Raw genomic sequence first — 16,913 nt, 5'->3', positions numbered from 1 at the left:
TTCTCTCTCCTTTCCTTTTCACTCTCTACACCACGGACATCAGCTACTGCCCAAGAGAGCTGCCACCTTCCGAAGTTTTCTGATGACTTGGCAGTAGTTGGATGTATCACTGGGGGTAAGAGCGAACACAGATCTGTGGTGGACAATTTTGTCACTTGGAGCAAGGAAAACCACCTTCAGCTCAATGTGACAAAAACAAAGGAGTTGGTAGTGGACCTGAGGAGGACCAGAGTGCCAGTGTCCCCGGTTAACATACAGGGCGTCAGTGTGGACAGGGTGGAGGAGTACAAATATCTGAGAGTGTACTTGGACAAAAAAACTGGACTGGTCTAAACATGTGGACATCGTTTACAGGAAGGGCCAGAGCCGTCTATTTTCTAAGACGGCTAAGGTCCTTCAACATCTGCTGGACGATGCTACGGATGTTCTACGAGTCTGTAGTGGTCAGTGCCATCATGTATGCTGTTGTGTGCTGGGGCACCAGCCTGAGGGTCATGGACATTAACAGACTCAAAAAGATCATTAAGAAGGCCAGCCAAGTTGTGGGAGTGGAACTGGACTCTTTCAATAAGATGTTGGAGGGGAGAACACTGTCCAAAATAAGGACAATACTGGACTTTTCTTCACACCCACTCCACTATATGCAGAGCAGCCACAGGAGCTCATTCAGCAACAGGCTAAAACTTCCACACTGCACAACTGAGAGACACAGGAAATTGTTCCTGCTGATCGCAAACAGAACAGAAGCAGAATCACCTTAAATAACCATGTATACGGTGTATATGTTTGCTGTAGTAACCCAGGGTTAGGGTTTTATTTAAACCACTGTTAATATTATTGCTGCTACAGCATTTATTTTTATTATTTTATTACTTCTATTTTAATTACTTTATTGTTCTATAGTTCGATCTAAATCTCTTCTATCACCTGTACATAACTTTCCTAAATCTTTATTTTCATCAGGAGTTTGACTGACCAAATAAATAGTTCTGGAATTATACTGGGATTCAAACTAAAGATTTTTTTACTTGCTTGGTTGGAGGTGGGTCAGGTTGAATGTCCAACCCCGCATTCCTGCAGGGTGCAGTGAGAGGCTTCCTGGTTGCTTCCAGTGCTATGGCTGACTGCTGTAGGTGGTGTACTGTTTGGCTTGGAAATAAAAGGTTTGTTTAAAATGTTTCTCTTGGTTTAGTGGGATTCCCCCGTGCCAATGAAGACTAAATGCCTAAAAGGGCCAGCCATCCAACCCCTGTTGTGTTGGATAGGGATGTATGAGGCATGTGCTCAAAAAGTGCATGGCAATGGCAAAAAAATCCCTCCATGACACAAGATAGCATGGTGTGTGTTTTATTGCAAAAGTGGGCCATTGATCCACAATACTGACTGTAGGGTGCAAGGATTAAACGTCAGGGCCCAGACTGACAAGCAGCCACACCAAAGGGGCAAGAAGTGTAACAGCCGGCATCCACTAAGTATCATCCTCACTCACACGTCCCCACCAGAAGGAGAGCTCACCACATGCCACCCGCACAAGCAGGCAGGTCCCACATTCACTCTGCCTCAAGGGAAGGACACAATCACCCTCAGCACTGAAAGCAGGATCTTCACCCCACATTAGAGAGAAGGCAGGTGGGAGGAAGATGCCTTGTCTTTCCACATACACACTCACTGAAATCCTCTCAATGAAAACAGGCATACCAATTAAAAAATGCACTTTTAAACATCAGCCACAGCAGTCACTCGAGCTTGATATCTCCCTTCAGCTTCCTTTTTACACGCGAGTAGGGGCTCAGCTCATCATCCATGATGAAGTCATACAGCACCCTGACCCAGGATGTGTACTGCGGAAGGTCGTCGTAGTACTCGGATGCTATCTTCTTGACCTGCCAGGACACAGAGAGAGACACAGGTCTAGAGGTGTAATACATCAGAGGGCAGAATATTTCCTACTTTGATTCAGAGAGACACTGACCAGTGGCAGCCTGCATCCAGGGATGCTGGGGAAGTCGTGGTGCTCGTTGTGGTAGCCCACATTGAAGGTGAGCAGGTTGAGCGAGCCGTAGTACGAGTATGTCTCATGGCCCTTGAGGAACATGTAGTGCTCGGCGATGAAGTGGCCAGATATGGGGTGCAGCCCCATGCCCAGCAATGAGCCTGCCAACATGTAGACCACAGGCTTGATGCCCCACAGCCAGTAGAGGCCCAAGTCAAAGACCAGCTGGATCGCTACATTAGTCAGCTCCAGCCGACTTGGGGTCTTTGGGTTGATGGAGAGCGGCCGCAGTGCATAAAAGAATGGTTGCAGGGCGACCCACATGAGCTTCCGGAAGCGCGTGCAGAAAAACCAGCCCTCAAAGTCCGTGGGGATGTCTACATCCACGCCATCCCCACCCAGGTAGCGGTGGTGGTCCATGTGGTAGCGCTTGAAGGATGCCGAGTATGGCAGCCCCACGGGCAAGTTAGCAAAGATGGCGAACCAGCGGTTCCACACTGCCTTGTTGTTGCCAAAAGCCGTGTTGTGCGAGATCTCGTGGATAGCCAGAGTCATCGAATGGTTCAGGCAGCCACCAAAAATGTACGTCCAAAACAGCACCCACTTCCACTCCAAGTCCTTGACAGCGTAGAAGGCCACAAACTGCATTACCACCATGCTGCTGACAATCCACTTCAGCCTCGGATCTGGTCCCATCAGCGATTTAATCTCTGGGTATTTTGCTGTGAGGAAAGAAAGAGGGTTAAATATGAGTTGCCACACAACAGACATGTACTCTGGCACATTCACCCAACTGCAGCACTGACTACAGCAAAACAATTTTACTGCTTTTAAACTGCGGTGTGGATGATTATCCACTGTGTTCGTGTTACCTGCCCTCCTACTTGCTGTTCATTTTACACAAATAAACAGGTCTCCTGCACACACTGACAGAGTCCAGAGTGCTGAAATGATGCTTCCACCCCTGTAGCCTTAACTTGGCATCGGCTACACTTTAATTGAAACCTATTGACCCAATACCCATCAATTCAGTCACTGGCACGCCCCAACCCCATCCCTACACACACTAAACCTCAGATTGGATCAGAGACTTTGCCCACAAAAGAACAAGAGGATGGAATAAAGACCATTTCAAGGAAGGGGGAACAGCAGCAAGACCTTTCTGACATGTGCTTCAGTGAAAACAGACCCATGGAGGGGGGGCACTTCACCATGGGACTGCAACCTGCTCAAATACCGGGGGCCTGAAACACTTACTGAAGGCAACAGAAAAAAAACCCATTATGACTGGAACCATAGGGTCACCGAAAACTGACCCATCTCAGACTCACACGCGCTCCTCCAGCCTCAGACCAAACCTTGCATGTAGAATGACATGTTCACTTTGCGCCAGACAGATACACCTCTTGCTCCTGAGAGCTCAAGCTGCATGACTCCAGAGCGTTATGATGATAGACATTTCACACTGTCCAGCCAAATAACCTAGGAAACCAAGGTGAAAACAGGGATCGCACCACAATACCAACATGGGTGTCCTCTTACCTGATCGACCATGTGAAATTCGAATCTGGCTCTAAAGTGAGCTGGATCAGTGACTGCCAGCTGAAATACCACACTAGACCTAAAACGCAGAACCTCAGAGTGCCGCTCTGGCATCTACTACACCAAACTACACCCATGTGCCAAAGAGCGATTGTGACCGAGACTCCATTGGCAACCAACCATTACAAAGGAGGTGCTGACAGAAGCACGCTGCAGAGTACACTCAATTCATATCCACAAACAACACACACGGGCCACGAATGGAGCTGCACAAGGAGACACAGTTCAAGGTGGAAACAATCAAGGAGGGTTGACGCCCAGATCAAGTGGTGGCATACAGCCATATTCATGGCCACACCCAGAACTGCGATCATGGGCATCTCCATCATCAGGTGGAAAGCTGAGCATGCGATCTCCCCAGGCCCACTTGCTCTGATATTACTTTTCATGAATTGCTAACACACTAAACCTTATTCCTGGAACAAAACTGCCAATTGCCAAAACTCAGTGAATCAGTCACTCGTTTGGTGAAACTTTAAATAGTTTTCACCTAGTCAGACACAATTTGTGGCTGAGTCACCCTCTTTGCGCAACTCCAACCACATTTTCATTCATCAAAATACATTTTGCACCATGGTGAACACTGATGCAAAACAGAAAACATGGGTCGCAAAAGTTAAGCACGGCCAGGATACAAGAGTCATCATTTAAACACAACGAATCAAAACTGTTCACACATGTTTATAAAGGTATGAAGGAGCCAAAGAGTGACTAGAACATAGAATACATGCCGGATGAGAGTGCAAGTACCATAGGTGAGTTGAATTTCAACGTCAAGGTACAAATGGGTCATACAGAGGATTCTTCCCATATTGCCCAGCAATGGAGAGCATTTCCTGTGATGTAGACAAAGTTCTCTGTCCTTATCCAGCCCTGAGACGTGGTGATGAGGCAGAATGAACATTCTTCCGTGACACTGACTTGGCAGTAGCCCAGCATTTTACTGTAACATGCCTCATTTGGATTTTTTACTTTGTAAATACTGCAGACATTACATATGTTTTGTATAATTGTATACATACGCTTTTGGAACACAATGTTTTTTTTTTTTACTGCAGTGTTTTGGTTTCCAAATTTCCAGCTCAACATGCAAAACAGCACATCCACAGTAAAATGTTTCTCTGCATGCCAGCCACAGTTTTGATTGGGAGTGTTTTCAAGTTTTTTTGCCCTAGTGTGTAATGACTGCTCTGTAGTGTTTATGTACTGACTGGCGTGATCTGAAAGCAGTGTTTGCTTTTAGCAAAGACAATCGTTTAAAGAAGATTGTTTGATTTTGCAAGATGAGTAAAAAGTCTGAGTGTAGCTTGAATTTTGTGCTTAGTGTTTTGAGGAAAAGAGAGGTGATTTTAGGAAATGCGTTTTAGCAATTCAGAAAAACTGTAACCAAACTACCCTAAATAGTCTCATCACATAGAAATCCATTAAATTAATGCCAGTTCGTGGAGCGGTTTGTTTCAGTGGGTTAAGCCTCTGTGTCTGTTCCAAAGGTTGCTGGCTTGCACCTCAGCAGAATAATCACATCTTCCACACTCCCCCCAAGTGCTCCAAAGGTGCTGGATAAATGGCCTAACCCCAAAGCTTCACTTTCAACTGTGTGTGTGTCTCTCAAAGGAGAATAAGACTGTATATTAAAAAGAAGGGTTCCATTATAATTTGCAAATTCATTTATTTCCATGCAAATATTGCTTGCAGAGAGCGATCAGAGGAGGCCCCCTGAAAGAACTTTGTAATTTCCTAAGAAAGTCCAAAACACTTGTCAGTGGGCATCTAACTTCTCACATGTCCTCCTGTCCTTCAAGACTCCACACTTGGCTCCTACAGTTTAAGTGGCCTAAATCTTGTCACATTTCCCTAATACCTAACTAGACATGTTTCCATTAAAAGTGCACATACCAGCGCCCTGTTCTTTGAACCTGTGTCTGCATTGCCAGCTATGAGCTCAGGCTTAACTCAAAGGTGGGACAGAGGCTGCAACACCCATTAGTTACAAGTCATTGACAAACAAAAAGCTCCACAGAAAAATAAAACACAGAAGGTTAAACTACTTAAAATAGGATGCAGGAAAACCTAAACTCCAAATACACTACAAGGTTTCCCAGCAGAGGCTTTCTAATTACAGCTTGGAAATTTGAAAGGGCTTAGTAGTGTGTGGATCAGCAGGTTAGATCACTGTACTTTGATTGGGAAGGTTGCCGGTTCAAAATCCCAGGATCAGCAAAGTGATTTCACCATTGGGCCCTTGAGCAAGGGCCTTAACCGTAACTGCTCCAGGGACCAGCTGATACTTCTTTTTTTGAGAAAGCGGCATGTCACTGAATAATAGCACCTGCTAAACAAATGACATGCAACAAGCTGATCACAGATCTACTGCCACAGTCATCTCCTGAGCTAAATACCTAACAGGGGAAGAGCCATTCAAAATGTAACGATGTAAAAAAAATCCAAATGAAAACAGTGGCTGTTACTGAACCTTTATGACTGTTACTCCATGTTACTATTACCCCGACGCAAAACTGTGAAAACCTACAGAGAAAGGCTGTGCCTAAGGCGGTCCACCTCCACTGCTGTGCTCTGCTGATGGCCTTCATAAAAAGAGTTTTAAATAACCAGTGACGATAAAACCCCTAAGCAGAACATTACTAATAGGCATTTTCCCCCAAAACAAACCACAGGTACAAAACTTGATTAAAATGGGATGCAATACACCAACATCTACTCTTCCATTTCTAAGGAAGATCACTGGGAAAAAAATTGCTTATGATCGACTCAATGACTTTTCCCAATGGCTAATTTAGTATATTTCAGAAAGGGTCTACACTGCATTGTGATACCACTAAATAGATAAAGCAGAAATATTTGACAACAGAAGTTCAAGAAGAAAGACTTGGATCTTTACAATGACTTCCAGTCATCTATAGAGTTGACTCTAAAGTACCAACACTTGCTTATTAAAATCAGTTAAATCCGATAGGCCAGTTAAAAAAATAAATAAAAAAATCATCAGCAGGGGTGGGTCAGCGATGCCTAGAGCCCCATTCAGCCGGTTTGCCACCCATCACTGGAACTGGCTACAGTACTGTCTGCAATGTTCTCGTACTTCAGGTTCTTCCAAATCAAAACCGAAAACCTACCTGTCTTCCTGCACTTCTGTTTGAGCCTGGAGCTTCCATTTAAACAGTTTTATTAACTGCAAAATAAAGTTTCTCCACTTTTTAACTATACTGACATGCTTTTACACATTTCTTGTTTTTAATCCACTGTTTCTACTCTGCAAAAGTAGTCTGAATTGCCTGGGTTTATGAAACGTTCTGAACAAACAAACTGTGCCCTGTCCAGTCTGTCCTACACACCACACAAAGCTTACATTATTATATTTGCAAGCCAAATGTTAGGAAGCTATGCAGGCCAGAGTTCACAGAACTCATTATTCAGTTCCTCACACATTGTCAAACTTCCTGAGTTATACAAACTTCTCACAAACTGTCAGTTATACACAAAGTCTTGCAAATGTAATCACACTTCTCACACAGACCACCGAACTCTTCATCACAAAACTATAATCTCATATACATTATCAAGCTTTCTAGTAATTCTACCACATGGCTTTTGTATGCATATGCCCGTGAATAGTAAGTGTGTGCGAAATATGATGGAACATGCAGTGTACACAAAAGTTTGATAGGGGCAAAAATCAGTGTCTGCAAATCTGACAGAAACAGAAGCCAGTAGATTCAGTTTCTCACACACCCTCTTCTAAGGGTGTTGTCAAGGGCTTGCATTTAACCAATCAGGCTTAAGCGAGTAATGTTAATATTAATTATGTCGGGGCCTAACTATCCTCACTCCACTAAATTAAATATTCCAAGCAATTTTAGGCGTGCCACGTGCCAAGCCTTAAAGCTCAGTAAGTGCACAGTTCACTTAAGTCATAAAATGAAAATGTCATACTTGTTCAAAAAGAGCTCCGTGATCAGATAAATTGGCTTTCCTTTACATTTAAATCCCCGTACACGCGCTTCCCTCGCCCACTCCCCAAACTCTCTGATGCTCAGTATCGCATCTCATACGCAGCCTAAGCCGTTTGAAAATTGGGCAGCGCAGCCTGGTTCGGTACACCCAGACGGTACTTGTTTGTCATTCCCCACACCCGATAGGTACGCCAAGAGTCCCCTATTTACAATGTTACATCCTGGATGTGTTACATGCCACAGACGGCCTCTCTTTTAATCAGAGTGTCGATAAAGGCTGAACTTTAGCAACTACTGAGTCGGGTGCCAACGTGACATGTAAATAAAACCGGCACCCAGGCATCTAGCTTTCAATTATTAACGCAGCTAAAGAGAGCCAGCTGCCAGCTACAGAAGCGTGTCGCTACACAAATGTCGCTCCTTACAGCGAGAAAGTGTTTCACTTCGGCCCGTTTTAAATATTAAAACTCACTTCTCTCCGCTTCGCTGTCATCCGCCGCCGACATCCCCGAAAACGTCCCACCTTCTACCTCACACTGAAATCTGCTTCCCATCGATTATAACGACCCGCTGTTTGTATATCGACCGTATAAGCGCCACCCCGAGGGAGACGACCAAGAAATAAGAAAACAAGCGACATCGCCACCGCCGCGATCTTCTACCCTGGCACAGACAAGCTCCCTTTCGCTCACTGGACTGTTACTCGGCGAGACCCGGAACCCGATTTACCACCATCCTTCCGTCGTATGACCACGTCGACGCCTATGTCCACATAAAACATGTAAATTATACCGTTCGGCCGTACAGTCTTCACTACTATCATCTCTGCGAGCGTCTCTAATGGACAAGCCAGTTTGTCGGCACTACATTAATACAGCCACGGGCCAAACACCCACATCACCGGGCTGGCCACAGCGTTGCCCAAATACCGCTACGTTTGGGAAGGCGATGGGGACACGCTTACCACAGCAAAGCAATTAAAAATAAGTTCATATTACATGTATTCGTACAAACTTTTTCGGACCTCACATACGCCATTCTCTGACAACATCCCTCCAATTTCCCCGCTAGCCCTGCAGACTCGACGCCAAGTTCTAAGTCCCTTAGACGTCTGCAACTCACCCAGGATTTTCTTGCGTCGGTCAGCGTGCGGCTGGTCCGTGTAAACCCATTCATAATCGTCTCGGGCGACGCGGTTCCCCATATCCGCGAGTCTCCTCGTTTTATCCACGCACAATTGTAAGCAATCGCACCCAAATGCAAAGCCGGGTTCAATGACGTTCTAACTCCGCTCAGTCCAGGCCCTAGGCGTAGCCGCTCCCGTGACACCGGATGATGTTACGTCGACTCCCTTCGTCCCGCCCATCGGCCTCATTACTCCAGCCCCACCCTGCCTCCGCCTCTCCACAGAACGCCGTCAGTCTATCACGCTGTGCTGCTCAAATAAAAAATTTATAAACCGGTCGAGTTTGCATCCGGGTCCCACATGGTACGACGGTGCTTTTGGGGTTTCGTCACCATCACACCCTGTACTTCAGCGCCACTTTGCGATTACACGCTCAATACAATACATCTGATTTTCAACCAACTTTACAGATATGTTCTTTTAATTGCACCCTAGTTGTCAGTGGCTTCTGAAATTAACACTAGGGGGACTGATGCGAGAAAAACAACGCTCCCCAGAGACGTCCACACCCAGATTCTTGGCGACGCGATGGAAAAGAATAGCGCCAGCTAGGGATGGGCACTCGGCCTTTTCTATTCCCACTCATCCCATCCTGTGCACATTCTGACCACGGTGACTGACTTACCTTACAGCTGTCCTCCGCGTCGTTCTCGCCAAAAACAAACACGCTGCCGCTCCTTATACGCCAACTTTAATTTTTGTTTTGTACTTCGACAAACAGGTGTGACAAATCATTAGTGATCCAAAACTCAGGCTAATGACATTAAACCTCGATCTTCCTTATACATCAAATGTTCCACAATCCAAGTTTTATTACAGAAAGGTTACAGTACAGTCTTCTCTAGGCCGGACACGCACATATTCCCGGCCCACCCCGGACACAGAGGTGCAATGACTTGTGGCCTGGCCGCTTGAGACTTGGGTCGTCCAATGCACAAGTTCCAGAAGATAGCTTCGCCAGATTAATATCACAAAAATATAACGAAACTCGCTATACTGCCATGCATACAAACTTCTGCTTCATTTCTATGCACCCCGCACGTCTCTTGTTTTTCGGAGGGCGGACATTTGGCAAGAAGTACGTTTTCAAAAGCGCGTTAGTGGTTAACGGATGGACAGACATACATACGCGAACGTAGAAATTTACAAAAAACGACATGATCGAATAACGGAAAAGCAGACGAGAGAGAACAAGTCTTTTAAAACTCCGTCGTCCGTCTGCTTTGCCATAAAGACCGGTCGTCTCCACGTTTGTGTACGAAGGAAACCGATAAAGGCTGGCGCCTCTGCTTCCCTACGACACTTCAGAATGACCCATTTTGCACCACCTCGTCTCAATCCAGTGTTACCTGTCGACATTCACTTTTTCCCTAGACCCGCCTCTCATCCACACACTGTTGGACTTGATCCTGTGTATTAATGACCCAATATCCTTCGCAGCCACCAAACCGTGCTCCTTTATTGCACTAAATCGGAGTCTAAAAGCAAAACACTGAACTGAATACGTCAACCTCTCTATAGACTCGGAGGACGCGTGGGGAAATAATTCGCCGCGAAGACGACGTACGTGACATGGGGCAAAGACGTCCCTTTTACAACTGCCTGTTCCCAACCGACCCTAAAACTACTACTTCATTTGATTCGGTCTGGGCCCCTCACTGCTCAAAAACTGTGCAGTCGTGCACTCTGCTTACATTTACCCCGGTTAACATTTATTATCGTCACTATTATCTTTGCTACTTAAGGTGACGTCGACTGTCCAGGCCCGTGTGGCACGCACTGCCACCGACGCTCAGAACCTGCGTTTCCGGCCAAAAAAAGACATGAGATGGACACCTGGCTCCCAAGGAGAAAGGTCATGCGTGCCAGGGGCTAGCTGGGTCCTTATGGGAAGGAGGAGAGCTAATGACAAAGAAACAGGTGACCCGCCTCCTACCCCTCCCCCTGTAGATCTCCTTTGCATGCTCTCAGAAAAATAAAAAAAGTATTATTACAGGGCATGGGAAATAATAGTGCCTATTTCTTGCTGCGCAGACGTTTGGATTGGCGGGGAGAGTCCGAGTTCTTTCTGGCCCGTTTGCTGGACGTTTCAGCTCCCCCTGACACAGGTGGGGTGGCACCGGCCCCGGGCTGGGCTCCGGCTCCCACGGCCCTCTCCATCAGTTCACGGATCTTGTGCTCCAGCTCGCCGAGTCGTGCGTTCTGCTCCCCGATGACCTGTGTCTGCTCCAGCAGCTTCTGTTCCTGGTCCTGCAGCTGCTTCTGCTGCTCCAGCTGCTTCACACGCACCTCCGTCATCTCCCGCCGCAGTGTTGTCATGGACGCCCCGTTTACCTTCACCTGCTGCTGCACCTTGGTCATCTCGGAGCGCGAAGGTGTGTTCTTGGCCAGCAGTGACATGGTAGTCAACGAGGTAGAGGGCCCAGCCACTGGATCATGGTGAAATGACAGAACACAAAAACAGTCACTGACCCATCTGTCCTGCTATACATTTCACAGTATGTCTGGTATGATATGCGTTTAAAGCCCCTGGTGCGCCCTCTCAGTTTTAATATTAATGACAAGCCACACTGCCACATAGCTCCACCTTACCTGGCGCTGAGCCAATCAGGCGGCCTGAGAGGTCCGCCCCCGGGAGCCGCTTCTTCAGGATTGGCACGATCTTCTCGTCAAAGTATTCCATGGCCATGGATGAAATATCCCGCAATTCCTGCAGCACTTCATGGGCCCGTTGGGGAGCCCGTGTGGAGTTCACATAGCGCAGCACTCGGTAAATCTCATCAATCACCTGTGGCAGGGAGACAAAAAGGCCTCATTCATATCACCTACATATTAAAGCCTTTGCTTATTGTTGACACTTTGTTTAAAGCACCACCTTGTGGCCACAACCTGAAGTGCAGTTTCAAACGAACGAGATTATATACCATTGAAAAAATAAATTGCACCAGCCTATTAAAGTGATCACCATAAGGACCCCCCCAGCATAATACAAAATAACACACAGAAATCCCCACACCTTGCCAGGAATGAAGCAACAGAGGTTCGAGTCCACATATTTCATGAATGTCATGTTGAGCAGGGAGAGGCGCGTCTCCACGGCGGCCAGGATGTCGGCATGACGGGCCAGAGAGTGGTTCCTCCTCTCGGACTCCCGTCTGTTAGGGAACAGGAACAACACACACTGACGCTCACCTCATGGAGATGGAGATAATGGGGCACCCAGCAGTACAAAGCACTGATAGACGATCCTCTGCGGTTAGACTCATTGCGATTAATTCATAGACGAGGATTTAAAAAGGAGATAGTATATATGGCATGCATCTCTGTGATCAGATGTTTTTGATTGCAGCTGATGTCAACTATTCATGTTTAAATAATCTATTAAGGCTGCCACTAGTGTTGGGCGGTATACCGGTTCATACCGAAAACCATTTTTTATTATTGTTATGATATGAATTTTTCTTATACCTCAATACTGGTTTAAATAGCCTACACAACATTCAGAAAGTGGCGCAGATGGAAACTGTTTAAGGGGGGACATTTTTAAACTGCTGCACCGCTAAAAATATACCGCGAAAGATCAGAAACGGAAGATATAACTGATGCTGGAGATGAAAATAATGAGATACTGGGGTTGTCAAAAGATCGATTCTCAGATCAATATTAAAAATTAGTATCTGATTAGATACTCATTTTCACCATTATTGATACCAACAGTGTGGTTTTCGCGTCATCCACACCACTTCACACAGTACCACTACAGCAGCCCCTACCCTCCTCTCAATAGCCGCTTAACACTTTCGTGCTGGTTAACTCACACAAACCGAGCTGGCTGAACATGGCATATGCTGCAGTTGAAGGCACTTAGCAAGCTGCTTTAGTAAATAAATTTAAAAAAAAACGCAAAAGTGCCGTTTGGAAGTATTTTGCAGACGAGCACGGACAAGATAAGGATGTCGATAAGCCTCTATGCAACCAGTGCTGCAAAGTTGTGGCGACGAAGTCAAGTAGCACGTCAAACCTGGTGAAGCATCTTAAAGGCCGACATCCGGGTCTTTATGAGAAATTTCCTGAGGTCCGTAAAGCTCGCATTCCAGCAACACTGAACTATTAAACACTTATCAAAAATGTTAACTTAACCATAAGCAGTTGGCCAACAAACACGTTAGCTGTATGTTAAGGTAGCAGATGACTAGTAATGAAATAAAGTAGTTAATGTAGGAACAGTGCAAAAACATAAAACAAAAATGTGCACTGTAAAATCCTGTAAAATGTGGCAAATGCCCAGTCATAAAAAAAAAAATGCCGTTGTATACCGTGAAACCGATGATATAAAAAATACCGCCCAGCTCTAGCTGCCACTAATGACTTTATGGTTGCAATGTTCAATTAATTTAAACAACTCATTTCCCTCCATAAAATCAACTTGACCGTTAAAATTATCTTAAAATTTGACAACAAACTACATGCCATTGCTGGTCCTTAGATAACATACACCGGCTTTTCGGCACGATGTGGACATTAATTTTGCATATATATTTGCAGATAAATGTCTTAAAGGTTTTATTTTCTTAAATGGTTTTCATTTTTACTTCCGTTTATAAATTTTATCTAGTTTCAGTTTACGATAAGGACACTGGTCCCAACAGGTCCACCGACCAGGAACGCACACACAAGCACCATCAATCAACATAGAATAAGCCCAGATTTTAGCCTAAACATTTTCACAAACACTTATTCAATGGAGATGTTAATGTAGCAGGCAGACAACTTTAATAATGAGTGTATTTAGCAACTACAAGGACAAGATTTAATAACCATTCATAGACAGCACTTAGTGTGGTTTTGCCTACTCGGGTTCCATGCGCATCTGAAATAGCTCCTGTGTGTCGCCATTTCAGGTGCTCGTGCATAGTGCTAGTGCCATGATGGTATGCCATCGTACTTTAAACGGAGTAAAACCACCTTTTTGTTTTGTGATATTTTGAGCTACTCCCATAATTACAGTTGCAGGTTTGAGCCCAGGTTCCTCCTGACCCCATCAAAGTGTCCTTGAGCAACACACTGAACCCCAAATTGCTCCCTGTGAGCAGGTTGGCGCCTTGCATGGCAGCCTCCGCCACCGGTGTGTGAATGAGTGGGTGAATGTGAGGCATGAAATATACAGCGCTTTGAGTACTCGTAGGAGTAGAAAAGCGCTATATAAATGCAGTCCATTTACCATTAATTACGCAGTGATATTAAAGGAAAACATTTGCTATAATGAACTGAAGTGTTTTATAAATCATAATGGGAATTTTATAAAAAAGCGCTAATTTAAAATACCGATGTCGACCCATTTTCAGCGTCAACGTCATCGAATACGTCAACTAATCGCGGCAGCCCTACAATCCATAGACCCCTGATGATAAAAAGATACAAATTAAAGACCTAAAAGTTAGCATTCTTGGGATCAGCTGTAATATGCAGCAACTGGTACCCTGTAAGCTTTCTGCAGTACATGGTCATGCTATAGGCACAAGACAACATTATATAAGCATTATCACCATATTTAACAATATACCAAATACTACAAATGTAAAGCTTCTCAACAGTTTTAACTTAAACTGTTTTAAGTGTATTATCTAAATATATAACAGAACATAATTCTTCCCAATGTGATAAGGATATACATATTCTGGATAAGAATGATTTCCTGTTTTTAGTATTGTCAGTGACTGTATTAAGGTTAACTGATATGTTGCTTTCTGCAGAATTTCTGCTTCATAAAATCATTAAGAAATCAGATGTGAAGTGTCAGGGGATACACCGAATCCTACCCTGTTAATGGGAGAGTAAGGAGCACATGCCGATACAGTGTGTTCCACCACACGACAAATCACCTCAGGGATGAGAACCCGAGTGCAGCCGTGCGGCGAGGGATACCTCAGCACCACACGAGTTCGAATGGACTGGAACAGTGTGAAGTTTTTTTCTGACTAGAATGCCAATCCTGCCACCAACCCCTACATTTTCCCTGAACGTTGGAGGACTTGCTTGCAGGATTAACGTCACACCCAGAACGGAGCAACTGCAGGATAAAGGCCTTGCCCAAGGGCCTAATGAAGAAGAATCACTCCTGGCAGTCACAGGATTCGAACTGGCAACCTTCCGATTGCTGGCAACAGATCCCTAGCTTCAGAGCCACCACTCTGCCACCACTGTTGATGCGGTAATAATTATTCAATAATAATACACTGTGAGCTGATGAGGGGAAAAAAACTACAGCACACTGACATTCCTTTATCTGGCTCGATTCCAAATCGAGGCTTTGTTTTCTGTTCTCCTAAGTTGTTAGGCTAATAATGACTCATTCTGCTTGGCCACAGAGACTTCACACCTGGTTCACGGGTAAATGGAGGCTGGAAAATCAGCAGTGCTTGGCCTTTGTGGACCGCGATTTGAATAGCCCTTGTATACCTTGAAAAGGTACGCGGTTATTATGGCATGTCTACGACCCAGGCCGAAGCGCGTATTTAAACACGGGAAAACGGCCGGCTTGTAAAATGGACCCTGCGCCAACAAACACAAACTACTACTTTTGTAAATCTGCAGCCACATATGACCACTGGTTTCATAAACACACCACGGGATCCTATAAGAGAACTCAAGTACCCGATATGATATTTCTGCTTTATTCAAAGACGGCTTACGCTGAGGCGTGTCACTCATAGGTTATACTCATGTGTAGTATGAGAAACCCCTTACCTGGGCAGCTGGGCTTTCACCTGCTTCTGGCAGAGACTGTGGTAGCGCTCCACCTTGAGGAAGCCCTGGTTCAGCATGCGCTGACAGATCATATCCATGCGTTTGCACACCTGGGGACGTACCAGAGTAATGCTTCAGGTTACCGATATCACGGCTTGAGTCCTCTCACCCGAAAAAGGCACAGAGGGCTTCCCAGCGATTATAATCACGCTACTAAAAATAGTCACGCATTAGGCCACCTCCATCCGCCGCCGGAGAAAATCACTCTATTCATCGCGCTGCGTCGGATCAGATTACTTTTCTTGCACTAGTACCGCAATACTGACGTAGCCGATTTTTACTACCAGTATCAGAAATAAGTGTCCGATCGACTACGATCGCGGTCGTGACCGCTAAACAAGCGGCGATATGCGCTGCGGGTACAGCAACAAACCTATGAACAGAAGCATCGGCCGGATCCGCTAAGTTAAAGCAAACGTACAATTAGAAAACCGACGTCCGCAAGTCGCACTCTCCCGTTCGTTAAGGAAAACAAATTTGACAGACTGACACCTCAGCCCCACACCAGTCGTGTCGTCGAATCGGATCGAGATACCGAATTGCCATAAGGCGTTTGTATATGCTCACTAGCCAATTAAGAACATTAATCAGCGTAAAAACCCTCCTGTCACCATACACCCCTCTGCCGTTGCTTTCTCGGATAGCGCCCAACTAGCTTAGTACATACGAAAAAGTGGTCACCTTGCTCTGCCATCTGCAAAAATAAAAACGGTCAGCGTCGGGTATTTACGCACACTACAAGTAGGCGATCCTACAACGTACGCGTTAGATCGTAGTTAAGAATGAGGAAAAGACAACCCTCGGTGCTCCGAATTTGTACCGGCGCCGTTTATTTTCAATGCCGCACGACGGCACCGCGTGGCGAAACGCAAAATCCGTCGAACCTCCGGTGCCCGTCACCCCCTTTTCTCGCTCCCGCATCGGCCAGTCGACCAAGGGTTTGTTTTTGTTCAGTCTCACCAGGCGCAGCAGACTGATTTCGTCGTAGGATAAGAAATTGAGAATCGTCTCGATCGCCACAATGGGAAGACCCAAGAGTGGGTTGTTCTGGTGAGGTTGATCCGGCGGGGGGATGCACAGTCTCGGCGATGGGGAGTCAGAATCCAGCGCCCCGACACCTCCCTCGACCCTCTCTTCCACGGCCGCCATCTTCGCTTCCTAAGGAAATGCGGAAGTGACGTCGACCCAATTTACGTTTATCCGGGAAACGCGACGCTCGAGAGTTCCGCCCCTTTTCTGTCAAAATACCGGGACTGTTTCCAAAATCGGTCCGTATTACCGAAAATGTGCACTACAGAGTGCGTCCGCCATTTTGTAGTGCCGTTTGAGTTCCAACCTAAATCTAGCTCACTAT

General features: G+C 45.7%; 2 protein-coding genes across 4 annotated transcripts; both read right to left on the bottom strand.

Annotated features, from left to right (window-relative positions):
- Nucleotides 1-1,331: 1,331 nt before the first annotated feature.
- On the bottom strand, nt 1,332-9,517 carry degs1 (delta(4)-desaturase, sphingolipid 1). 3 transcript variants are annotated; one of them, XM_049007961.1, is made up of 3 exons: nt 9,378-9,517; nt 1,973-2,715; nt 1,332-1,883 (listed from the first exon to the last, which is right to left on the bottom strand). In XM_049007961.1, exons 2-3 carry the CDS (start codon nt 2,687-2,689, stop codon nt 1,737-1,739), a joined length of 864 nt encoding a protein of 287 aa, XP_048863918.1. In that variant the 5' UTR covers nt 2,690-2,715; nt 9,378-9,517; the 3' UTR covers nt 1,332-1,736. The 3 variants fall into 3 exon arrangements, with proteins under 3 accessions (XP_048863918.1, XP_048863916.1, XP_048863917.1); XM_049007959.1 differs by lacking the exon at nt 9,378-9,517 and adding an exon at nt 8,689-8,958; XM_049007960.1 differs by lacking the exon at nt 9,378-9,517 and adding an exon at nt 8,039-8,570.
- On the bottom strand, nt 9,428-16,723 carry fbxo28 (F-box protein 28). The gene is made up of 5 exons (XM_049007956.1): nt 16,520-16,723; nt 15,500-15,609; nt 11,769-11,907; nt 11,345-11,540; nt 9,428-11,181 (listed from the first exon to the last, which is right to left on the bottom strand). Exons 1-5 carry the CDS (start codon nt 16,706-16,708, stop codon nt 10,769-10,771), a joined length of 1,047 nt encoding a protein of 348 aa, XP_048863913.1. The 5' UTR covers nt 16,709-16,723; the 3' UTR covers nt 9,428-10,768.
- Nucleotides 16,724-16,913: the final 190 nt, after the last annotated feature.

This window comes from Brienomyrus brachyistius, chromosome 3, assembly GCF_023856365.1.
Source record: "Brienomyrus brachyistius isolate T26 chromosome 3, BBRACH_0.4, whole genome shotgun sequence".
Lineage (NCBI taxonomy): Eukaryota > Metazoa > Chordata > Actinopteri > Osteoglossiformes > Mormyridae > Brienomyrus > Brienomyrus brachyistius.
The sequence above is the reverse complement of the archived record's forward strand: the minus strand, read 5'-3'. Positions and strand labels throughout refer to the sequence as shown.

Excerpts from the sequence above, each read along its gene's own strand:
- degs1 (XM_049007959.1), bottom strand. The coding sequence starts at position 8,770 with ATGGGGAACCGCGTCGCCCGAGACGATTATGAATGGGTTTACACGGAC. Across the intron at positions 2,716-8,688 it reads CCGACGCAAGAAAATCCTGG|CAAAATACCCAGAGATTAAA; the intron begins GTGAGTTGCAGA and ends CTTTCCTCACAG. Across the intron at positions 1,884-1,972 it reads CTGGATGCAGGCTGCCACTG|GTCAAGAAGATAGCATCCGA; the intron begins GTCAGTGTCTCT and ends GTGTCCTGGCAG.
- fbxo28 (XM_049007956.1), bottom strand. The coding sequence starts at position 16,708 with ATGGCGGCCGTGGAAGAGAGGGTCGAGGGAGGTGTCGGGGCGCTGGAT. Across the intron at positions 11,908-15,499 it reads GTGAAAGCCCAGCTGCCCAG|ACGGGAGTCCGAGAGGAGGA; the intron begins GTAAGGGGTTTC and ends GTTCCCTAACAG. Across the intron at positions 11,182-11,344 it reads CCTGATTGGCTCAGCGCCAG|TGGCTGGGCCCTCTACCTCG; the intron begins GTAAGGTGGAGC and ends ACCATGATCCAG.